The 25,463-nt window shown below is 44.3% G+C and overlaps 1 protein-coding gene across 4 annotated transcripts; it reads right to left on the bottom strand.

Annotated features, from left to right (window-relative positions):
* Positions 1-278: 278 nt before the first annotated feature.
* Positions 279-20,670, bottom strand: TMED7 (transmembrane p24 trafficking protein 7). 4 transcript variants are annotated; one of them, XR_012649143.1, is made up of 6 exons: positions 20,338-20,670; positions 17,276-17,521; positions 14,185-14,976; positions 11,809-11,880; positions 10,167-10,237; positions 6,731-9,841 (listed from the first exon to the last, which is right to left on the bottom strand). XR_012649143.1 is itself a non-coding variant. In XM_075021687.1 (3 exons), exons 1-3 carry the CDS (start codon positions 20,530-20,532, stop codon positions 14,740-14,742), a joined length of 678 nt encoding a protein of 225 aa, XP_074877788.1. In that variant the 5' UTR covers positions 20,533-20,670; the 3' UTR covers positions 12,074-14,739. The 4 variants fall into 4 exon arrangements, 1 of the variants encoding a protein (XP_074877788.1); XR_012649145.1 differs by lacking the exons at positions 6,731-9,841; positions 10,167-10,237 and adding an exon at positions 279-580; XR_012649144.1 differs by lacking the exons at positions 6,731-9,841; positions 10,167-10,237 and having other exon boundaries at positions 11,392-11,880.
* Between the last annotated feature and the right edge of the window lie 4,793 nt (positions 20,671-25,463).

The following is a 25,463-nucleotide window of genomic DNA, read 5'->3' as shown; positions in this document are numbered from 1 at the left end:
AATGACCCCGAAAAAACTTTATCATAATTCAGTGACTGCTACACAGGTGAATGCAGCCTTTCAGGCTATCTAGCAAGTAGTGAGACAAAGCTTGAGAAAAAGAAGAAAAGGATGAGGAGTCCAAGTGTGGAGATAGTCTGTGAAGGAAAAGTGATGGACACAACAAGGCCTCCTAATAAGAAAAAGCAAAAGAAGAAACACTGGAAACATCACATAAGTAACTCAGCACATTTCTTTATTTAGTGCCATTTTGCAGTTACTGCACCTGAAATAATCTATTCCAGCTTTGTTCCTTCTGGGTAGCTGAGTGTTTCTGATCACCCAGGGCTGTTTTTCTGTGAACTGCCACGAGATGGCAAAATATTTCCCAGCATTACCTCCAAGCCTGCTTGCCAGCACTGCAGGCTGGAGCTGTGGCTTCGGGAAAGATGAAACTGGCAGAATTTCTCTCTCCTTTGGATTAGCTGCTCCTCTGCATGTCCAGGTGTGCCTCTTCAACAGCCTCCGGAGACCAAGAGCTGCTCGTTGTCACTGGTCACTGGAAGTCTGAGGCAGAGCACTTGCAGTATTAGGTATACCTCTGAACCAGAAAAATGACAGCAAATTCCATCAAAATAATAAAAAAGGCAAAGTGAATCTATGATACAGTGTGCTGCATTAATGCCTTTTTAATGGATGTGGCAAAAAAATACCAAATCCTGCAAATTGTTGAATATATGATTAAAGAATGCAAAGTCATGGATGAACGCTTTAATCAAAGTTCAAAATCTGTTCCCCAAATGAGTTGAAACAACACGTATGGGAAGTGGGGATCAGACTGAAAGCAGTGAAAGGATTCTGGCTGGTTTAGATCATGACTGGAGTAAGCCTACCTGCTACAAAGTAGTATTTTCCATGTGATCTGTGATGAGAAGTGTGCATTAACGAAGAAAGGACTTGCCTCTGAACAAGATTTTTATTTAATTCATCTACACATATACCTACAGAGACATGCAATGGCATATCAATACAGTAAGAAAAATAAAATTAAGGGAAAATGAATTGTTTAGGGTAGCACACTTGCATTAAAAATTTTGTCATCAAGCTGCCACAATTCAAGTAGTGTTTAAGAAGTCACAGTCATGAACTACAGACTTACCTTTTTAAAACAGTTATTTACTGGTAAATCAATGCAAAAATTAAAGCATTTATGACAGCTAGTAAATTATTCTACAATGGTTATTTGCAGTACATGGACATGTCTATGAACCCTAGATGCTATTTTGGAAATTTTTAATTGAATTGATTCAATCCAGAGTGGTCTATCAGTTGGCAGTTCCACTGAAACCTGGGGCTCCTCCTTTTTTCTGACAAACCAGTACCAACTTTAACAAAGCAGAAGGTGGTTTGCTGGTAGACATTATCAGACAAACTGATAGAGTTGGAAAAATTAGATCACCTTTTGGGTGCTCAGATCTTGAAATCTGAAGAAGGGCTTGAGTGCCTTGAAGTTTGGCCAGTTCTTCCTATCATATCAGTTGTTTAATAAAATGTATTACTTCTTCCAGCAGCCCACGTACCATCTTTTTCTTTAGACCATCATGTTTATGAGAAAGTATAATTCTGACAAAGGCACAAGGCAATAATGTAATTTAATAATAATCCAACAGTCACTTTTACAAATAAGATTAGCTGTTACATCTTAGATGTTTACTCAAGAAAAGGGTGAGTTCACCAAGAACAAAACTGTGACTCTAATCCCATCAACTGGCATTTGTAAACTGAAATTTAAAAGGCTGTTTTCTACATCATTTAAGTGCTTTCCATTTATGAACATCTGAAGAAGATGAAAACTTTCTTTTCCTCCCTGACAATTTGCCATGCTTCCACAGTGTATGCAGGGCCTGCTTATCATTTGTTTGGTGCTAATTTGAAACACCTGTTTTGAAGAGGAACGCATACAAGCTATGCAGATACAGCACAAGAAAACCTCAGTATCTGACTTAACAGCCATGACACCAATGAAAGACAGAAGAACAGTTCTTGCACCATCTGAAGCCCTTGTGTATATGTAGACACGCATGCATATACACACACACAAACCAATACATTTGCACAATGGTAGGAGTCTATTTTTTCTTGGTGAGACTGGAACAGATTTAGTTTCAGCTGAATAGCGGCAGAGCCATGCAACACATGTATGTAATACTCTATGGGGTTATATGCTGCATATTCATGCTGCACATAACAGAGCTACTGCACAGCTGCTGGGATTTGTGCTGGTCACAGGAGCTGTGAACCCCCTCCCAAATCATTATGTTCACAGTTACTTCAGCTTTACCCCATTTCATTTGCACTCACACTTGAAATGCAGACAGTTCATGCAGTGATCAATCAACTCTCAAATCCCCAGCCCAGCAAGGTGAACTGGTCTCCAAATCCAGTCATTCTGTTTTGTTTTGGAAGGACCGCTTCTGTCATTACAGGTACCCTGCTGATGTACTAATTCTTAACATGGTTAAAAATACATCAGGAGTTAGGAGGAGAAATACAGAAGAAATGCAACTCTTATGTATCATCAAAGAGATGATGCCACAGGATTTTTGAAGTTTAAGAAATCATGTCAGGATAGGCTCCAAGCAATAGATAGGAAGACTATACAGAGTCTTGTAAGAAAAGAAAAGGAGTAAAAGTTGGTAAATCCTTGTCAATATCACTTGGGAAGACAATGATTTTGTCCAAGTTCTGAAACAAAGTCCTATATTATTATAATCCACTCTTTGTGGGTTGTATTTTTGCAGGCACAGCACAATAATGCAGTGTGTTTCCATGAAGAAATAAGGTAATTTTCCCTTCTCTCAGATGCCAGATTTTATAACATTGTAACCTTCTAAATAGGCAAATCAGGTCAAACTGGTATTATGTCATTCCCTCAGTACTGGCCAGGGCTATACTTGATCTTTTTAAACCCTGAACAGAGAACTGTTCTGTAGACGACAAAAAAAGGCAATATCACTTATTTTTCACAGCACATGTGTGCCCAGTATTTATTGTGTATGTTTCAACAATTTGGGTCATTAGACTTTCGGCATGGTGCTAATGCCTGTTTGGGTCACCAACATGTGGTGGGAAACAAACCCGATGGTTTTCATTGATGGGGAATGCTGTTCTCTATGGAGAGCTCATCTCTCAGCAGATCAGCTGCTGTGCTTGGACAAGCATATTCTATCAAACCATTTTCAGCTTAATATGTTACCATACCAAGGTGGAAACTGCGGCGGCTGAAGACCCAACTGTGAGTTGAACCCCCTTCCTCCAGGAGAACCAAGTTCCACCAGGAGGGGCAGGCAGGGTGACAGCAGGGGTGGCAGGAGCACCCTGTGCTTGATTTATGCCTGCCACCACACAGCTGCTAGAGCCCTAAGTGAACCCAGCCGAACCTCAGCTGTACACGGCATTTGGCACATCCGGAACATGTACTTACCCAAATAAAACAGCCAGTGTTGCCTATACCCTGTTAGGCACGAATTAAAAGTTCCATGCAGAGAAATATTTGACTATGCTTCAAAGACTGGCTTGAGCACAGAGAATTCCATCAGCCCCCTCAGAAAAATCCTGCTGCTCAGAATTTTGTCAGCCTCTCCTTGTATAACTCACTTCCAGCTTTCCTGCTCCTTTCATGAATTTGGATCGGCCCATGTCCACATATGCCATCTAGCATCAGAAACTCCATGCACTTGGGTGATTATTTTATTAATACTTAAAACTCATGGAAGGCTGCCATGGACAGTCTACATTATGTTCAAGTGTAAATGTTTTTCCTTTGTGCATTCTGCAGCTCCTACACTCTCATGTTGCCACCTCAACCATCTGGCCTTCTAGCGCACATACAGAGAGCTCTGCAGCTTTCTGGTCCCATAATAAAGCATTACACACGTAGATATCATTCTGTATATGCATTGCTCAATGCTTTTGCACTTTACATTATATTAATTGCTACAATTCATGAGGTTGCTCTTCCCTTATGTCCATAGTTTTCCTACACAAAGATATGCAAGTCATCTTCCTCAATAGCTATTTCTCTCTCTTTTTTTTTTTTAAAGCAGCCTCCACGATGAATCTATTCTGATTCTGTTTATAAAGAGAACCAAAAGATGTGAAAAGACTTTGTCCCTAAGATTAACATTCATTTTTTGCTTAAATGTTAAGGTCTGACCTCACCAAGTGCATTAACAGTGTAAGACACCTTTTTTTGATATCAAAACTGCAAGTTACCCAAATAATGTCATCACACAATTAAAACCACATTCTGCTGTGCTAGTTCTACATCAGTAATTGCACTTGTACATATTTATGTTGCTGTCCTCTTTCATGGTAAAGAGGAAATTCAAATTTTAGCTGCTCAGCAGTGGTACAATCTGGCACGGAGTGCAAGAAGGCCCAGCTGCAGAAAGGGTTGAACTAGCAGGAAGCAGTGATGACAGAGACGGAAGGACTCCTGGCAAGGGACTGAAGTTTCCCGTGATCATAAGAAACAGCCACAGCATTGTTTTGTGGCCATCCTGGATGGGAGTGCTCAGGGGCCACTGTTGGGCAGAAGAGCTGGGCTGGGGGATGGACCGATGGCTGGGCTAAGGTGCCCCATGCAACTGCTGTCAGGATGGGTGCTGGTGCAAGTATACCTAAGGAAGCGGCTCATGATGCATCTTTGCAGACTCCATGTAGAACTGCTTATGGTGGTAGGACAATGCATTCTTCATTAAAATTTTCTTTTATATTTAAGTACAAATGTGAGTTTAATTAGCATCAAGGGGTACCATGAGAATTGCCCAACACAACACAGCAGATATTTACTGCTTGCAAACAAGGACAAGCATAATCCCTAATCAGCTGTGGCTTCATGATTAGGACTATGAGGAACAGCAACTACAGCTCCTTCCTGCGTACGTAGGCTCAGGCTCCATTGCTAGCGCTTTTGAGGACCACCAGTGCAACAGTTGGCCAGGAGCACCAGCTACCAGAAGCGTGGCAATCGCGGTAAGCGGAGAGGGAGCCGGCACTGCGGGCGAGTGCCAGCGGGAGTGGATGGGGCTGGAGAAAAATGCCCCTTTAGGCTTCTCCCCGCCGGCGGGGGGCATGACCCAGCAGGCCAGGAGACTCTCCCCCAGGGCTGGCCACTAACCACCCAGGTCCCCTCTGCAAATCCCGGCATTGCACGGGGAAAGGCAGCCAGCTGGGGGACACGTCACCCAGCCGCGGGCAGTCCACGCCGACTGTTCCCACCCGGCTCCCCCTTGCAGGAGACCTCTGCAAGGCGTCAGGAGTGGGGACGAGACACACAGTCATGGGCGTGTGTTGCAGGTGACCAAGCCAGGGCAACAGGGAAATGTAGAAGACGAAAACAAGAAACGCCGTTTTCTTTTTCTCCAGATGCTGTGCACCTGTGGGGGTGGAAGGCCGAGCGGTGGCCTGTGACATCAGCGGGCGATGCACTGTGACCTCACGTCCCTCGCTGCTTGTCTTCGGGCACCAGCAGAGCCTTGGCCAGTCTGGCTCGTGCCTGGACTCCTGCCGAGCGTGCCTGCGAGGTCTGGAGGGCCGAGCAAGGTTTCTCCAGGTGCTGGGTGGTGCTTTGGGGGCTGCCGTCGGCAGCTCTCAGTGCCCGTCCGAGAGCCATGCCCGGTGTTTCCCCAGCCCTGCCTGGTTCAGGCGGCCGGGCACCGCGGGGTGCGCTTGCGGCAGCGGAGGTGAGCTGTGCGGGGAAACGTCCCCCCCGAGCAGCCGTGGGGCGGGGGATGGGGCTTGGGGAGCCAGGAGGGTGTCCTTCTCGAGGGGCCGGGGCATTTCTTCCTCTCCTCCCCTCCCCTCCCCGGGACAGCGAGCGACCGTGGCCTCTCTCCATTTTGCAGCGCACGACAGCCGCCGCTGCAGCGCCAGCAAGAGGGAGCAGCTCCTTATCCTCAGCGCTTCCCAGCTCACCTCAGCATGCGGAGAGCATGGCCACCGAGGGCGAGTGGAGCTGCCCCATCTGCTGCGACGATCAAGGCGACATCGCCTACGTGTCGCCTTGCCTCCACCGATTTTGCTTAGGCTGTGCACTGCGCTGGGTGCGGCAGAAGCCAAACTGCCCCCTGTGCAGGTCGGGGGCGACGGCCATCTTGTTCTCAGTGCAGTCGGAGGATGATTTCTTGACGTGGCGTGTCCCAAGCCTCGGAGAGCCAACGGCTGAAGACCACCAGGACGAGCAGGGGCCTGCGGGGCTGGTGCCCTGGGCTCAAGTGGGCAGCTTCCCTCCTGCGGTCTGGGCGGACTTTTTCAAGAGCCACCCCAATAACATCAGGCCCCTGCTGCCCTGGCTGCGATATGAGGTCATGGAGCTCTACGAGGAGCAGTGGTGGTGGGCGGGTGCCGCAGAGAGGACCATTGTGGCCCACCTGTGCCTCTGGGGTCTGGACGAGGAGGTGTTGGTGCAGAAGCTGCAGAGCTGCCTGTCACAACACACGCGGACATTCGTCCCCCGGCTCATCAACGCCGCCGTTCGCCTGTGCGGCTGGGCGATCCACCAGCACCTGGGCCAGCAGGACCCCCGCGCTGCCGGCGGGGAGGACGACGGCCCTGCAGCCAGCCCCAGCTCCACGGCCTCCCCGGGGCGGACTCCCGCTTCCCACCCGGCCTCCTCCAGCAGCGCTGCAGGCCCCGACGTGGAGGAGGAAGCCAGCACGTCCGAGGCCACCCTCCGCGGGGGTCCTGACAGCCCCCCATCTGCGCCCGTCCCTGCAGAGCAAGATCAGCCCCAGGAGGAGCCGGGGGAGGCGGTGGCGGCAGGTCCCTCCGCCCAGGGCTGCAGCCCCTCCGCTCCTGGCCGGGGCAGGGACCGCTTGCCCAGGGGGCCCCGGCGCCCCCCGAAGAGGAAGGCCTCCGGCCCCCAGGACTCTGCCCAGCCCTGCAAGAGGCCACCCCGCCGGCGGCACTAGCAGGGCTCCGTCAACCCTTGATTCAAGGAAAAGGAAATAAATTCCTGTTTCCCTGACACAGTCCCCGGGTGCTGCTTTCTCCCCCTTCTCCTGGTGCCTTTCCCGGCACCCCCGTGCCCCGCCACGGCTGCCGCCAGCCAGCTGGGGGGCACGGCCATGGGTCCCCGGCGCCCCAGGGCCATGTTGGTGGTGCCTCCTCCTGCAGGAAATCCTGCTGCAGCCACGCACCGGCAGCACGGCAGACGCTGAGGGCAGAGCGGGCAGGAGGGGAAGCTGGTTTCGTCGCAGGTCCGATGGGGACCGAACTGGGCATCACCCGTGGTCTCTGCTGGCATCCCCTGGTGCCCCCGCCCGGTCCCAGTGCCATGAAGGGCATCCTGAGCTCTGCCCGGCTGGAAGGAGCATCCTCGGAGCCCTGGACCGCGCTGGGGGGTGTTGCTGTGGGGACAGCAAGGAGCGGTCCCCCCCAACCCAGGTGTGCCTGAGGGGCTTGGCGGGGGCTTCCTCTCCCAGCTGGGCGCAGCAGGCTGCACACCTACGGCCGGAGCACTCCCGCCACCGGCAGGAGGGGTGTGCAAAGGGCGTGGGGGGCTGACAAAGCTCTTCTCCTGGGACAGCTCACCATCACGAAGTGGTGCTAGAGCGATGCCAAAAGTCTTGTCGGGAAAAAGATTCTTGTGCCTCGTTTTGCAAGCTGAGCTTCCTGTCCCCTTTGAAATCCATTCAGTCCGATCCTTTGTCAACGTCTCTTCCTTTCCGTGACGGGAGTTCACCAGTCCTTTCAAAGCAGCTTTGCTGGAGAGAGGAAAGCTCTGGCTTGCCCTTCACTGTTGCACTGCAGTCCTTAGGAAATCACTTGCTTCAGTCCTTACCCACCTCACTGTCAGAAAATTGCAGATGAAAGACCAAAACTTTGCCAGCTGAGAAAACGGCCCAAAGAGAAGGCAGTTATGGGCAAAATAATGAGAATTATTATTGTGTTGGCACATCTGGTACCAGGTGGGTGAAAAATAGGACCCTAAAAGATCTGAAAATAGCTCAGCTGACGATCAGGGAGGGGAAGGTGCAAAGAAAGGAAGAGATAGAAACATCAGAGGAAGGAAAGGACTATGCACAGAAGTTGAAAGTAGCACAAAAAAGAGTAAACGGACAAAACAATGAAAAAATAAATTCAGTTTGATATAAGAAAAAAAAAAAAGAAAAAAAATCCACCGTAAAGCATAACACTTTATAAGGGAAACTAAATTGCAGTATTTTGACTGACACATCACAGACTTTCACTAAAAGAGTTATTTTCCAGTGCTTTTCAAAAATCATGATTGTATCTTGAAATGCAGGCAGATTTTTTTTGAAGGTGGACTTTGCGAGAGGGCAGAAGTTCCCCTTGCTGTACAACTCCACTTAAGTAGGTGTAACCCACTAAGGGCTTGGCCCAGGGATTTGTGTAAGTCACAAAACACAGCCTCATTTTCTGCCCTGTGAATTTTCAGGTGTTTGGGGCTTTTGCTCTAGAGAAGGGCAAGTGTGGTGTGGTACTAAGTGAGGCCTTTAATGCCTCATGTATCTTTGACTATGAGAGAAAGGGATGTGCAGAATTGGTGGGCAGCTGACCATCTTACATCAGTTCAAGAAGAGCAATGACACCGAGAGCTGCGGAGTCATTCTGGCTTTGTATCAGTGGGACTAAAGGCTGGTTTGATGTGAGGCAGAGTATTTCACAGGTGACAGCACCTCCTGGTGGTTAGCACACTCCATTCTTCACATTTCCGTAGCAGCCTACTGTTCTTCCAACCTCCATCCACCCTTTGACAAATGTTTCTTCTAATTGCCCTTGGGGCAACAGTCACTGAATTCCTCATTACGGGTGTGCCAATATGCATTAGAGAGAGTGGATTCTGGTGTGAATTATAGCTGCTATTTGCAGATTGTGCTGCTGACCGGTGCTGGGGGCAGCAGCCACCAAAGGCCACCCGCACCCCAGGAGAGGGAGCACCTCTTGTCCATGGGGAGCAAGCTGGGCACTCCTCAAACCTCCCAAACCTGGCACACGGGCTCCTCTCACTGCTCTGTCCCCTCTGTCCTCTCTTTCTCCCTTCCTTCCTTCCCTCTTCAGTCCTTGCCTCTCTTCCTCCCTCACTTTTGCTCCTTCTCTTCCCTCTCTGTCTTCTGCCTCTTTCCCACTTCTTTCTGTCCCTTTTGAGATTCTTCGTCGACACCCAGTGTTATCATGTTCTCTGAACACCAGAGCAAAAGCCAGTGCCTTGCCAAAAAAATTGTCTCATATCCATATGTTAATATTCCCAAATCCTTTTCCCTCATGTATGATTTCTTCAAGAAGGAAAATGCTGCTCCTCAGTTCATGATATCCTGCATATCAAAAATGTCAACATACTTCCTTTTTGGTAATTTATAAAGAACATTCATTTACAGTAAGGAATAAACAAATCTGCTGTTCTTTGCATCAGGAAAATATGTGTACATAAATTTAGGAAAGAATACCCAAGACACAGATTGGAACCAATCACATCCCTAAAAAGAAAGCTCTTGCTTAAACCAGGAACACTCCACCAAGTGGAGACGTCTCCTATATGCAGCTGATCACTGACTGTGCCCTGTCACACATGGCTGGCAGATCGACAGCCTTCCTGTGGGAGCACACCAACAAAATGCATTCAGCTACTTAACATGTACCTGAACAGTGCAGGCTGCTGAAGGGATGGCATCCTGCTATATCGTGTCTCATTCACTGCACTCCGAGCTGGACAGTGTCTCATGGTGAGATACAGGCCATGAAAATATTTAGGAAGTCCTGTTCAATAGCCTCTAGCTACAGCATATCCCATATCACTCCTTTTCTTGTTAGCCCACCTGCAAAACAGCCTGTAAGGCTAAGAAACATAAAAAGAGACACACAAGGCAGTCAGATTGCTTAAAATCACTGTTGCACACCAGTGATGCTGACCAGACCACTTGCACATGTCCTGGCTTTTGTCAGCAGGTGGGGGAGAAGGCTTGAGTGGGTCAAATCAATCTGCTTAGAAGTATCACGAAGTAAAACCATGTTATGCTTACATAAGATCTTGCCCTGAGGTTTGTAACATGGGCTTTCTAATTCAAATCATGAACCTTTTGAGAGCGCCTACTGTCAGGTTACTGGAGTATTTCCTAAGCTGAGTCAAGTCTCTGCTTCCCCTCGTGTCTCACAACACTTACTTGGTCAAGATCAGTAGCATCCTCAGTATGCGCGCGCCAAAACCTCACTTTTCTGGAACCTGATTTGACAGCTGTGGAAGTCAAGGGGAGGAGTGTGAAAGACTTTCCATCTGTCTCATTTAGAACCTGTGTTAAAACTCTCGGTTTCATCTCACCCCTGGAGGACTGCTCCTCCACTGAGCTATACAGAAGCAGGAGTTTAATCTGTTTTTAATAAGAAAGCAGGTGACATTGGAAGATTTTAATCACTTCAAGGAACATGTCCACGGTCTTACTGACAAGCAGAATTAGCACTCATCAGCAGTAAATGCATAGAGACTACCTCAGCAGCTGAGGGAAGTAACTCAGTAATGGTAGTGAGGATTGCTAAGACTTAGTTTTAAATAATGATTGACATTAGATGATGCTCCCCTTACTGGTGGATTTCTCCATTAGTATGACTATGTCTACTTCCTGTAAAGAGCCCAATTAGGCAGAAAGTAAAGGCACAAAACATTTGCACATCAAGAATAATGATTAGGAGACACACTTTGATGGCACCTGAAGGTAAATCCATAAAAAACCCTCTGAAGTCAATAGCAATGACTCCAGAATTGCATTAGACCACATAAATCTGAGTTCCTGATAATATGCAATAAGCTTGCTTTCTTTCAGAGATGTACAATGTAACTATAAGCTGCAAAACCCCACTCTACTTGGCAAACTGGATCTGTATCATATGAACTTCACTCGCATACCAAGTGTGGAACCTCTCCTAGAGTAACCTGGTGCAGTATACCAGCTTTCTGCACACTGATGTGTTACACTGTAACTCCCTGCTGAACTGCAGGGTCAGGCTTTAAATATTTCTTTCAATTGTTTTTGCCATTGCATAAGTCATACAAAATCCAGGCTGCGGTGCCCCTGAGGCAGTTGTGCCCTGCGGCAGCCTGGCAGTCCAAAAAACTGTTTTAAATGGGTTGCAGTGGTCCACAGCACATTTCTACTTCCTCCTTGATAAAAGCCTTCATCATCATACAAATCAGCTGATCTGCTGACTCATCTTTTCACTTTGTCTAAAAATTTTTTTTTATAAGAGGATCAGCTTTCAGTGGAAAAGTGCTTCAGACCACAACTTACCTTAAGCTACTTTCAAATCCTGGGTGCCAGGCACCTAAAAAAACCCCCAGACAACTGCTTGACCATAACAATAACACATCACTGAAAGAGAACTTACCCATGCATCTAGACAAAAGCTTTTTTTAATCCAAGTACTGTAAATATTCTTGAAAAATTTTGAATGTACAGCAACCAACATTGGAGAAACACAAACAGCACGAAAGCCATTTTGGAAGGTGCTACACACAGCAATGATGCCTACTCTATCTGGTTTTTAAAACTTAACTAGTATGTGCCAAGATTCAGCAAGAAGCTACACAATATAAAATATCTCAAGTCACACACTTAGTTACTACACATTTGAAGTTTATATCTCATCATTAGACAACACTAATTGGATGCACTTTTCTAGCTCACCCCATATTAACCTTGTATCTACAGAATTAATGTGAGAAGATGCAGTATGTCTCAAGTCATTCCTGGCACCTGTAGTCATATACTTTGAATTCCACTCCAACAAGAACAGATTTATGGATATTACTACCTGCACTGCTGAAGTGCTGAGCGAAGAGCCAGTAACCACACTATCTTGCCGAAATGTGAGTTTTCCAGTGACCTGAAAGCACAGCCAATTATGAACAGCAGTGAACCGGTACACTTTGTGATGTACAGCAATAGAAGTAATCATCAAGTGTTGGGGGCAGATTAACTGTAATGTCTTAAAAGTTGACTACTCAAATCGTTATTCAAAGCTTTTTTGAAGAATAATGCTCCCCACTCCCATGTGCAAACAAAACAATTAGACCACATTCATATATTAATTTTTATTTTTCCCCATACAATATTCACAGGGTCTGCTTTTTCTCTTAATCAAACTAAACTTCCCTCCCCTCCCCAAACTAAAACAAGAACTGACAAGGACATAAGAAGAAGTTCTGTAAACATAAAACATCCAAGGAATAGCTGAAACCCAGGGCCTTTAGCAATTAAAAACACAGTTATATCCCCTTTAACGCAGGGTGTTTACTCATGTATCACACCATTAACCAAACTATTCTTTTCATATATTAAAAAGATGCAGCTTTAACCAAAAGTCACAACGCATTTCTTCACCCACTGCGTTAGCATGTGTTTTATTATATCCTATTCAGTCACTTATTTTAAAAACTATATACAGCTATGTTTAAACGTGTATTTGTGCCATGTTTTTAGTAACACAAAAATAAAGGCATTTTTAAGCTATTGCTGCATATTATGCAGCAGGATATCAGAAGATTGGTTTGGATACCTAACTTCAATGCAAAAGTCAAGTCCACTAAGCCTCTGCAGTGGGATTAATATTGAGCTGAACAGTCCCACTTCACACATTCAAACATGAAAGAATAGAGAGACATGTATGCGATGGCCAATCATTATCTGTTTTACCCCTTTGTTTACCAATTTTGACAGCACACAGAACAAGTCAGTGGAAGAAAACCCAAACACGTTTCAATCTTTAAAACAAATGCTTTTGTTGTGATTAAAGCTACACAAGTGATATTCAAACACCAGAAGATGACAGTGAACACTATCAAAATTAAATCATGTTTTCATGTGACACTTGCACCCAAAGTGTACCACTTGCTTCATTATTGTGTGCAACACAGCACAAAAAATAGTGAATATTAGTTGCTGAAACACAAGAATAAAGCATATAGGTACAATCAAGAATATTGTGTGCAGGCATAGATTTGTATCATAAGAAAGCACTATTTTTTTTGTTTTCTGATCTTTGTGAGTCTAACTGTTTCTGGGAAGCTTGCATCCCAAAATGGGACTGCAATATTTAAAATTCAGTACTGGACAGAAGAACATTACATATAATCCCGAATTTTATATATATTAAGCTTTTTAATACTCCCATGACCTTTTAAGTAATTTTTGAGCTGTTTGAGGTTTTTCTTCAGTTTCCAAAAGAGCAGTCGTTCAGTTCACAACAGGTGAACTTTTATTTTTTTTGGCCATCACAAGATTTTAAAATCAAGTAATCTCAGATCAATTCTTCAAACTGCTCAAGCGTTACCTGTACATGCAATTTCAAATTTTTGCTAGAAAAAATACAAGCAATTATTAAAGGTTTAGCATTCTTTCTCTGATTGCTGAGAACTTAAGGAGCATCTTTTGAATTTGTGTGCACTTAAGAAAGAACTGGTCAGTCTACATATTTCTCCAGAGCCAATTGAAAGAGTTTAGCCTTATTATGACCAGCTCAAATCAAGCTACTTGTATGTACATACATTTACTACCTTCCATATCCAAATAAACCAAGACTTTACAGTACATAAGCTATTAAAGACATGAGCAGTTGAAACAATGTAACTATAACTCTACCAAAAAGATAACCTGAAATACTTAAAACACTTCCTGACCACTAACAAAAAAGAGTGGCAATTAGATGCACAAGGCCATCATTTATCAGTGCACCACACAAAGGAAAGTAAAATTTACAGCACTTGTGCAATGCAGCATCAATATCAAATTGGCCTCTTAATAGGAAAACAATTTAGTAAAAAGCTTTGTATGTGCCTAACACATAATACAACCTCATCCAGTGCTGGTGCTGTGCTGCTTAACAAACCAAGCTACTTCTCGTCTTAAATGCAAAGAGCAGCAGCAGCAGCATATACGAATACAGAAACTATACAGTTTCAGTGACAAAGTTACAAGACTCCCTATTTTATTGCATGTTTTTTAAATAACGTTGGAGATTTGGATTTTTGAATATAGAAAGTGGATTTCCTGAGTAGTCTCAGCTTACAATTTCTTCAGGAAAACAAATATTGTAAAAGAGGAAATGGGTTTATTTTAATATAGAAGAATGTACGTTTAAGCAAACATACTCAAGTATAAAATTTAGTAAGTTTTGAAGATGGAGACTTACCAGGCTGATGAAGAATTTGCACCATGATGTAGTGTCAAGCTTGCAACAATGTTACAAATAAGCAAGGGGTACCATTGGATTATTTTTTTTAACAGCAAATCAAAAGAATGCACTGCAGTTCATCACATTTGGTTTTATAATCAAATACATTCAGCCTGAAAACAAAAATCAAATCAAATTTTCATATATATTGTCTCATGTCAGACACTAGACTGTTGGGTTATTTTAAAGTGTTATACTGCAGATGGCTAATCTTACTGGTAAAAATCAAACTCAGTTTGGATTACAATCAGTAGAAATAAAGAGGCTGGTCACTGCCAGATATTTAATACAGGAATCGGAAAGCACTTAAGCTCTGAAGTATTTTTAAAATATTTCAAATCTTGTTTCCCTTTCATAACTTTTTGGGTTTGTTTTGTGATTTTTTTATATGATATGGGGTAGACACATTTGAATGTTGCATATATTCAGATCCTTTGCACTTACAATTAATTGGAGAACAGTTATTTTTTACAGATGAGTACACACAATGACCTGAAGCATTACCACTACCAGTTATGATCCAACACGGGTTGTTGTGGTTCTTTTATCCGAGAAGAAGCTTTTGAGGAGAAATACCTGCCCGATACTAACGACAAGAAGAATGATTGCTTCCCCTATTGACCAGTAGGCCACCCTTGTGTTTAAATCCTCTGCTCTGCTGCGGCCCTGCGCTTCCCTCAAGCGGAAGTGAGTCTGATAATCGATGACAGACTTCAAAGCTTCATGAATTGAAACACATGCAGACTCCATCTAGAGAAGCAAACAAATAGACACCACTGAATTAATAACCCTTCTAATGCTTTTTCTGCAAAGTTTTCTGGTTTGATATTGAAAATTAGGATTCATGTAACTTTGCAAGCTAAGGATTAACTCTGTCCATTGTCAGACTGAAATACTGTAAATGCCGTAACATTTAACTTACACAAAGGAATGCGACGCACTCTTAAATACAGAGGAGTGTAAAACTGTAGATGTAATAAAAAGCAAGAAGCTCTGAGAACGACTAAACAAATCTTAAATTCATGTATATTTGGGTTCAAAATGAACATTAGAAAGATTTTTGAAATGTCAGTGATGCCCCCATTGTTAATTCCACACATACCAGAAAATAAGCAGTTGCTTATAGCATTAAGATGCACATAGTACATATTAAATGCTCCTGTGTTTCACAAGTATGACATTCTTCATTGCATAACTCTCACTCAAGTTGCACAATATCCTAAAATCTACATTACTAAACTCAACATGTTCTTTCGGCAGGAGACCCTTCTCTTAGTCACGTGTGCAAAAAGTGGTTAACAAATTGCTCAACTTCATTGTCATTTTTCATTTAAAAAAAAAAGTATTACCAGTTTTTTAAGCCCTAGATCATTTTTCACATAAATCCTTCCAATTTATCTTCTGTAAGTAAAAGTCAGTACTACTCACTGTGTTTTGATCACCAAGAGATTAATCAATAGATCTTCAAAATACCTTCTTTCTAGTCACAACTTGTTTTTGTTTTATGGCTTAAAATTAGTATTTCCTGAAGATCAAGCAGCACAAACTATTATAAAAGGAAACATTTAACACACTGATAGGACCACTCTCAGTTACTTATATCTGTGTCTAACATCTTTCAAGTTGATGACTTAAGACAGGTGTCTGAACAAGTCTAAGATATTCTTCTCAACAAAATTCAGGAAGAGGTTTTCCAGATTAAGTTCTGCCATTGGTCTCACTGATAAATTATAGAGCTGTCCTAGTTTGTAGAAGGGATTTAAACACAAAGTCACTCTGGTTTTAGGGATTTACCTTTTACTGTCCCTGTGAAAGGCTGCCCTCATTTGGTCTTCCTACAAGCCTCAAGAAAACTGCAACAAGAACCTTCTTACCAAAGATGTGTTGTACTCTGAAAGTTAACTTTCCCTTTCCAAAAAAACTTATTTGCATTGTGTAAGCTACAACCCAGTGACAAACTATTTTTTTATAAATCTTCTCCCACAGGCTGCAAGGGTCTGCAGAGATGCTGGACCCAGGAACCACGTGTTCTGCATTCTCAAAATCCCCCTGCTGAATTCAAGATAGCAAAAGGAAAACCAGATGTAACAGAACACACAGACTGAACAGAATGAAGACTAAAGTAAGGAAAAGCGATGGAAAGATACAGGATGAAGAATCAGATACAAAATAAAGCAGAGAAGAAGAGTGACAAGAAGAAAGAGGTAAGAGCTGTAGTTGAATTCACAGCAAGTCATCTACTCATTACAGATCTCAGCTACTGCAGACTTACGTGAGGTAAATTCAAGCAAGATTAGCATTTGGGAACTGATATCTATACCGTTGAGTCGAGACTAGCAAAATAGTGACCACGTCCAGCATTCTTTAAGGGTTGTTTAAAGCAACGTTTGGTGATGGTTATAATGCAAGGACATTAGTGGAAATTCATGAAGCGAGTGTTCCAAGGGAAGTTTTGATGGATTTAGATTGGGTAGAGGCAGTACAAAACTGTAAAATGCTGAGAATATAATAATGCTCTGACACTTTGTAGTGTCTTATAAAGGACAAATAGCCAGCTAAATATGGTTGATTTTGTTCGTTTGTTTATTTTACTAGAATTCTCCATTTTAAAAATGGCAGTTACATGAGAGGTCAACTTAAGTCCTCCCCCGCAAAAGACTACAGTTTTAAATATAAACACAATTCTCAAAGTTTCTCCAAAGTTTGGAAATTTTTAAAACTCTGATCCACCGATATTTACAGTTTGTGAAATCCACACTTCAAGAGGCACATAAACATGGCATTAGAAGGACGTTCCCTTAAAAAAAGTAGCCTAGAGTTTAAGTTACTACCCTAATTTTCTCTTAAGCACTTGCTGATTCCTTCTCAGCTGTTTTGTGTTCTATAAATCTTATCTTCAAAAAGAAAGCTTATCTGTAGTAATTCAGATTATTTTAAAAGCTTCAATCTGTTGATTTTCAAAACTGATATAAATATCTAACGCAGCTGAACTTGAAAAAAAAACATTGCCTCCACCTAACAGCTGCTGTCAAACACAACAGCACCTTACCTGGGTAAGTGCAGTTACTCTGTTCTCACTAGGGAACAGTGGTGGATCTTCTCCAACCTGGAAATCAAAGTACACAGTTTTGTGTGTGAAAGTAGAGAATTCATTGCTGAAGCAGAATTTGTATGTTCCGTTTCTGGATGCAGTAAATGTGAAGCTATCATATTGTTTCTTCATCTCTTTGTATAATACAATGCCATCAGGATCTTCCAACCGACAGTCAACATCATAATGACCTCCAGTGATCACCTGAAAACAAAACCCAAGAAATTCTCCTTTTAACAAAACAGATTTAAACATTTCTTCTAAGAAGTATGACTTATCAAATGGCACTGCAAGATTTTTTGCTTTAACAAATGTTTTAAAATATAATGCATTAATTTGAATATGTTTCAAAGCAAGTCTGCAAAATTATTTTCTTACGGAATACACGAAGAACATAATTCAAAATACTTTAGGTTCAGCATATGTAATGTCAATTATATTTTCAAACCGTTTATGAGGGCAATTTTAGTTAGCTTGTTATAAATAACTGCACAACATAAAATGCTACAGTAGATGAAACTTGATGGGACAGCAAAGACATTACTGCAACAAATCAACCATTTGCTGTATGCACAAGTCCTCCATGGAACTGATTTCAGCTGCCCGAGATTGCTAACATGCAGTAAAACAGCTCCTTTCTCTTCAGCCAAAAGAGTGCAACCACCCTATTAGCTCAAGCTGCTTTAGGAATGGTGTTCGACCAGTAGAACAGGTATTTCAACCTGGCCAGTCTTCCCATGTGCTTGTGAACAGAGCAATGTTTGGGGGGTAGGGTGGGGTGGTCTGCTGCCTCCCTCCTGCACAGTTAGCCACAGCATTTCTTCCCAAAAAATAGCACATCCGGATAATGCCTAAGGAGTGACCCGAAACTTCACGATTGTCTCGAGGGTTTTTTTTTCAGGCTTTGATCATTCTTGGTCTACAGCATATTGCTGAGTAGACTAGCCATCCAACCTCTACAGAAAGACTAATCAGTAACTTAGGTATTCATAACTTGGTGTTCTGATGACTCTTAGGCTAGTACTTTCACACTTAATCCTTGATCCAAACTTTTTGCTTTTAAGATAAAGCATGCTGAAGGAGGAAGAGACTTATATCTAAAGGTAGGTCCCTCTTATATGTGTGCTGAAATGACTGAAAAATTTTAGTATCTGAGTAGCTGCACTTCAGTTCACATAGTGTTATTTAAACTGACATCAGTTTATTTAGGTATCCAGTTATTAAAATGATAATGTTAATGGTACAACTGAAATAACAAGAGATCTGAGCAGTAGCTGCTCTGCACACAGGAAGTTTTAAAAACATTCAGTTGGCAAGCAACATCTTCATAGTTTTTCCAAAAATGTGATGACAGGATACAAAGAAAAAAAATATTTTTTGATGTCTGCATCTAGTTGGGACTTTCACACAGAAATGCTTACCTGGTTGGAAGGAAAAACAAAACCAAGATTTTCTATAATGAAATGATGGTTCACTTTTGAAGTATGATCTCAAAGTTGACAGGGGCCATGCCTTTTGCCAATTACATGAAAGTCACTCGCATTCAGTTACATCACACACTCCGGAAGGGCCAGTTTACATACACATGGTAAAGATTTGCCAGAGCTTTAAAGTTGCCCTAGGATTCCTTCCCACAGAGCTTGCTTGAGGCTCCTGTCAGCTCTTAAGACATACTGCCAAAGGACATGCACACAGCGCTTCAGTCTGCTGGCAGCTGGCCAAAGCCAGACTTTCCTTTTAAGAATGCTACTCCTGTTCTGATCACCGACAAAAGCGACAACGGCAGGCTTATCTGCCCAGCAACCTCCAATGACATCCACTTCAAAACAGGGGGGAAAAGTACTGCACAGAAAAGACTTTATTAAAGTAACTGGCAGGGACAAGAAACATTTGGGTAGGAGAAAAAGATATCTTGAGAACTAGAACTTGTAGGACAGAGTAACAAGGACCAATATTTTGCAGCAACATTCCCCAAAATACTAAAGGTGGGACAGCAGGCAGGAAAGAGAAAAACACAGAACTTGAACAGGGAAAGTCACACCATAAAAGTACACAGCCCCTTCAAAAGCCCCCAAAGGTAACTGTGATTCCCATTGCAAAGGATGATTTGTCTCTCATGCTGCTGCTGTAGTGTCAGTGACTTCACCAGCTGAAGTGACAGACTGAAAGGTTCCAACCCTGCCGATACACTCAAAGGCACCAAAACTGTCAGAGCTGTTTGCTCAAAACATCTTGAAGTTGAACAGCGTGCTCTATCATCATGATAGAACTGCATGTTCAAACTGTTAGAAACTGGGAAAAGTAAGAAAAAAACGTGCAGCCTCACTTAATACGTGCATGTTAGCCATAGTTGTCAATAAGATATTGCCTACCCGCAAGTTTTATTTTCTGTAAGACTCTTCCCTGTCTCACTATGTGCCTGGGACATTGTGCTGATACTGCATACCTATTCTGTGGCTTTCTTACTGTTTGCTATGTGACCTCAATTTGAGCCATACTCTGAAATAAGAAGCATAAGCTCCTTCATTTGTATCGTGCTCATGGTGCAAACGCTTCGTAAACCACAAGGAAACTGCTTTCACGGCATCTCCTTGGGCAGCTGTTCTTTAGGTATTCTCCACGCCGCTGGGCTGGGACGCTGCGCGGCAGCGATCAGGGTAAAAGACACTGCCAGTTTTCAGGGGCAACTTCGTGCGCCTTTCTCGGCTCTGAGCTAAACTCGCCCGCCCCCGCAGAGCGCGGGGCAGCGTGCACGATTTCCTCAGCCGAGCTGCAAACCCAGCCCTGGCTCCAGCTGCCGCTCACCCCACCAGGCGCTTCTCTCGACAACTGCTCGCAGCAGCCCGCGGTTCACGAACGAAGCCGAGCGGCTCCCTCGACAGCACCCACCGCTCGGCCACCACTCCCCGGAGGAGGCGGCGGCGGGCCGGGGCCCAGCTCCGCCAGCGCGGCACGCCCGGCCCCGGGCCCGGGCCCGGGCCGGCCCTTCCCCGCGAGGCCGCCCCCGGCCGCCCCGCTACCTGGAACTCGAGGGTGCACTTGGTGCCCTGGGCGATCTCCTCGTAGAAGCACTGCTTGGCGTTGTCGGGCAACTCGAAGGTGATCTCGGAGGCCCGCGCGGCGCAGGCCGCCAGCGCCAACAGAAGCAACGGCGACGGCGGCGGCAGCAGCCGCCGCCCCCACGGCCCGGCGGCCCGGGAGCCCCGCAGCGGCATCGCCCGGCGCGGGGAGAGGCGAGGGGGGGACGGGGGTGGGCGGAGGACGGCCCGGCGGGGGGAGGAGGAGGCGGAGGCGGTGGCGGCGTGGCGGAGGGGCCGAGCGGGTAAGCGCGCTGCTACCCGGAAGCACCCTCGCTGGGCGGTGTCGCCCTCCGGGAGCACTTCCGGGTGAGCGCGCCCCCCCCCCCGCGGGTCGTTTTGCGGACGTGGAGGGGGCGGGGCCTCGGGGCGGGGGCGGGGCCGGGGTTGCCGCCAGCTTCTGTGGAACGGCACCCGGGGAGGCCCGGCCCGGCCCGGCCGCCCCCGTCCTGTCAGGATGTTTGGCTCTGCGTACGTCGAACGGGTTAAATTGCCTTCGGGGTCCCGCGGGGCACGATCTGGAGCTGAGATAGAGGGCTGTCGCCGCCCGACAGCCGCGGAGAGAGGCCTCGGAGCTCTCCGCCTTCGAGAAACGCAACGCGCAGGAATGAACCTGAAGGGCTCTGCTTCACAGGTGGTTAAACGTTCACACACACACCCACACACCCCCCGTAGAGAGAAAGCACCGATTAAAGTGCTCACCCTGGCTGCAGCAATGTCGCTTTAAGTTCTGTTCCAGTAAATACTCAGTTGTCGTTACAAGGTAACACGGATTCGGGAGAAGAAATCAAAGATAACCCCCATCCTTATGTTTATTTCAAGCTCTGTGGTAAATCAGGCAGGGCAGGGCAGGAAAAAGAAAACTCAGCTCCGATTTCCCAGGCAGGAGGATGCCCTCGTCAGGGGTAGGCCTGGCCTCCCATTTTGCTCCTCTGGAAAAGGGCTAACCTGCTTGAAGCACCTCCTGGCTTTAGAGGCACCCCAGGGGGATGCCGCTTTGTAATCCTCCAGTCTCAACAGGGTGGCTCCTGAGCCGGCTTCTGGAGCCTGCAAATTTCATTCTCGGCACTGCATGAGCAGCCTGTGCATCTGTTGGAGGACCATGGATTTCACAGGATGGAGGCACCCCAAATTCATACGTTGAAGGCTCTGGTAGATTTGCAGGTGTGGATTAAAGTGAGATGGCAGATGCTTTACCGTGTATCCCCCCTCACCTCTGAGGCAGACATTATTCACCTACAGTTAGCCCTCAGATCTTTGCTGTTTTCATTTAAACACACTGTTTTTACCTCAGATTGCATTTAAGTGTCAGCCAACAGTTGAGATAGCTCAAAAGCAGATTATCTGTGCCATAGGAAGCAGCTTCAGCCATTTTACTTAAATCAGTGACTACAGGCTTGTAGGACCTGTATGCTTGTGCAGAGCATTCCCAATCACCTTCTCCTTCGTGTGGCAAGAGATACATTTCAGGAAGTCTCACTCTGTGATTTTTCACAGCAACCCAAAGTGATCCTGTACAGCTTACTCTTTCCTAGGTCACCCTTTCCAGCTATTTTCTTAAAGCCTTGCTAAATGGGCAAAATCAGGCTTACCTAAGAAATGACAGTTGGAAACCTGTCAACAAATAAACAACAAAACAGAAGGGGAAAGATGCCTGGTAAGAGCAAGACAATCCTGCAGAGCAGGCAAGAAGGGTGTCTGGTGGCACCTTCAGAATAAGCAACACCCAGAACATGTCCCAGTCCCCCAAATGAGTCATCAAGAGCAGATAAAATCACTTCCTTTCCTTTTGGATCCGGGATGGAGAGTATAAAACATGAGCTGAGTAAAGAACAAAGATGGCAAACTGCCTGCAAGGAGGTCTCAAGCCTGATCACCTTGGTCCTGGTGACTAAGGACCACCATGGAGCGCAGCCATCAGCACTAACTATGTAGCATCAGCTCCACTGTGTTGTGTACTCCCAGCTCATCTGGGATAGATTTGTTAAGGACTAATTGTTTTGTGTATGTAGCAATAATGATTGATAGTAATTAAGAATTAACTGTTAGCATCGTGAACAGCTTATGAACATCAGTACTTCTTGTGAAGCTTGAAACTGGCTTATTTGTCCATTTCCTAAACACCCCAGTCACAGTGATACCCAATTCCCTAAATGATACATGGAACTATATATTAATTTGTAACACTAGGGATCTGAGCTTTCCTCATTTAGAAGAACATTACATATGCCTTTGTACTTGTTGATTTCATTGTAATTTTCCTTGAGTTAGCCAGTTAATAATTGGTAATTCTTAAAAGGAATAAAAAAAGTAATCAGGTTGCTGGTTTTCCAGGTTGCTGGTGCTGCTGTCACTGTTACCAGATTCTTCCCAGTTTCCATTGTTCTATCTCTATGTGTAATCATTCTGCTTGTGATATAATAAATTTCACATGCTGTCTTTATTCTCTTGCTGCACAAATAATATTTGAATGTTAAAACTCAAAATAAGTTCAATAAATATATTTTAGAGGAAGTCATATGTAGAGTTTTTCTTTCATACTGGACAATCTATTTAATTAGGGTGAGACTAAGTTTCAGATGCTCTTTAGCGTAGTTCTTGCTTGAGAAGAATCTTTATCATTTTTCCTCTATTGTGACAGAATATTAGCAAGCAGAATTCTGAATTATAACCTCCCCCAAACATACACACACAGCTAGATAATTTTATTAATGTGGTTTTTTACCTTACAGGCAAAGTTGGAACATAGTTGTCAAAGACTAGAAAAAACAAGGATTCGTTTCACTGTTAGATCGGTTTGATTTCAAGTTTCTAAAAGTATGTTGCCACTTTCTATCTGTGGAAGATTAAAATTGTCAAACAGCAAGCGTTTCTTGTGCAGGCATTCATTAACACATGCTCTCCTGAAGAATGCTAATGAACTGTAGTGGTAGAAGCAGTTCATTTCTTCAGAAACACACATGGAAGCAGCTGTGGAAAGACTGAATAGACCCACAAAGTAGAGGAAACTCAGGTGTCTGTATTTCTTCGTCTCTGCTTTGTAGCTGAAACAAGTTTTAAATCTTTTCTCCTGAGGCAGTTAGAGACCTTTTGTCAATATTAGAGGCTGTAGATATGGATGTAATTTCAGGCAGATAAAATGAGATCTTATGACTGAAATAACATTTCTTGTTATTTGAGTAGCAAAACAGAAAAAGCCGTTCTTCACCTTTACAGTCCTCTAATATGCAATCCTCCCTATTGAAGGTTTTGAAAGGTGTTTTCATAAAATTCCTTAGTCTGTGTGGCCATCATACCTTTCCAGAAATCTAGTTGTGTGTAACAGTTAAATAAATCCACTTTACCATTTTAATTTAATTCTCACTGAAAGTACATTCCACGGTGTGCTTTATCTCACTGCTCAAACCTACCTAACATGGTAAAGCTTCACCACTTTAAGTACCTCAGCTTTGAAAATCTTTGCTTTGGGCTTGCTTTGACAGATTTTACATAAATAATAGACCTTGATATCCAGTTACTAATTCCTGCTTACTTGCCAGTACAGTGCTCCATTTTTGATAGGTTAAAATTACTAAAATAAGCCAGTCAGGTTATAATACAAATTAATCTTCCTTTTCATACTTAAAGAAGCATCCCTGAACAACTTTGGCACCTGCAAAACACTTGAGAGGTGGTCAGGTATACTAACCACTAACACAGTTTCTTCCCACAGTTTCAGTGTGATTTGTGCAAAGTCATGCTGTGGAGGAAAAAAATCACCAGACCTTAAAACTGCTTGAATTTATCCTTTCTTTTAAGGTTCACTGCATTTTCTAACCTCTGTTCTCATGTTTTGGAAACTGCAGTGAACAAGAAATGAGCTTGCTTGTGTCTAAAAAGTCAGTGCACTGCTGTCTATGCTCATGATAGGTGATTACATAAAAGCCAAAACACATCCAGACAGGACACCCCAAGAAAACAACACATTTAAATAAATGTTTTAGATGAAAAAGAAATTTAGCTGCATCCAAAATCAAGCATTTACTGTATTTCCACATGTACAGCTTCACAGAGGAAGAGGTTGAGACCTGCTGCAGTACAAGGAGTTGGGAGATTACTGGGAAAGTTGTTGACCTCTGTTACCTTCTGAAATAACCCACACGCACTCTTGCAGAGTCTCCAGTCTTACTGCCAAGAAGAATACGTGAACGTGTTTTCATGAAAACATAACACTTTGAATTTCAACATTTTTAAAAAACATATTTGCAAGTAAGAAGTTCAAATGGATAAGAATTTGTTTCAAAATGTCGGTTCTCTTTTTTTTTCTTTTAAGACAAATTAGTGAAATAAACATGATTGCAAAGGTTGGGAAAAGTTTTTACGTTACAGAAGCGTACTTCCACCCTGCCACGACAAAGCTCAGGACGTACCCGGAGCAGAGCTAAGCCGTCAGCTGGGGAAGCCGCTGCCGGGGGCTCGGCCCGGGACCCCCCCCCGAGGCTGCCCTTGCTTCTGCAGAGCAGAAGGGCGAGACCTGCGCGGGTAGGGACCTTCTGCTCTTGCTGTCATACGCAAGAGGGAGCTCTTGGTCGCAACAACTTCCCTTCGCTCTCCCCAATTTTTGTTGAGAGCCTGTTCCGTCCCTGAGCTTTTCTTACTTTCGAATTGGCTCTTTCAATTCAGGGACAAATGGCTGATGGAAAGCTTAAAAAAAAAAAATAGTGATAATCTCGGCCGTACACAATGTAGGCGTAGCTCAAAGGAATGGGTTATGCCAAGGCTTATGTGCTGGTCAGGCTTACAGTTCAGCAGTGAAAGCCACATGTCACTTTAGGTACCAGGACTCACTATATATAACATATAGAGATCTCCAGCAGTGAGACTCACAAGCACCCGTGTCCTGAGGCAGGGACCTGCAGAAGCTGCTCCGTGGGACATGTCAGTGTGTTCCGACATCCGTGGCAAACATGGCCTGCTCTCAGCAAGAGGCAGGAATTAATCTCTGATTATCTTTCACAGCTCCCAGTCCTCTCTGCGGACAAGTGCCCCCACCAGCCCTGTTACACAGCATGTAGCACTGGGGTGAGGCA

This window comes from Buteo buteo, chromosome Z, assembly GCF_964188355.1.
Source record: "Buteo buteo chromosome Z, bButBut1.hap1.1, whole genome shotgun sequence".
Classification (NCBI taxonomy): Eukaryota; Metazoa; Chordata; class Aves; order Accipitriformes; family Accipitridae; genus Buteo; species Buteo buteo.
Note: the sequence above shows the minus strand (reverse complement) of the source record. Positions and strands in the feature narration are given on the sequence as shown.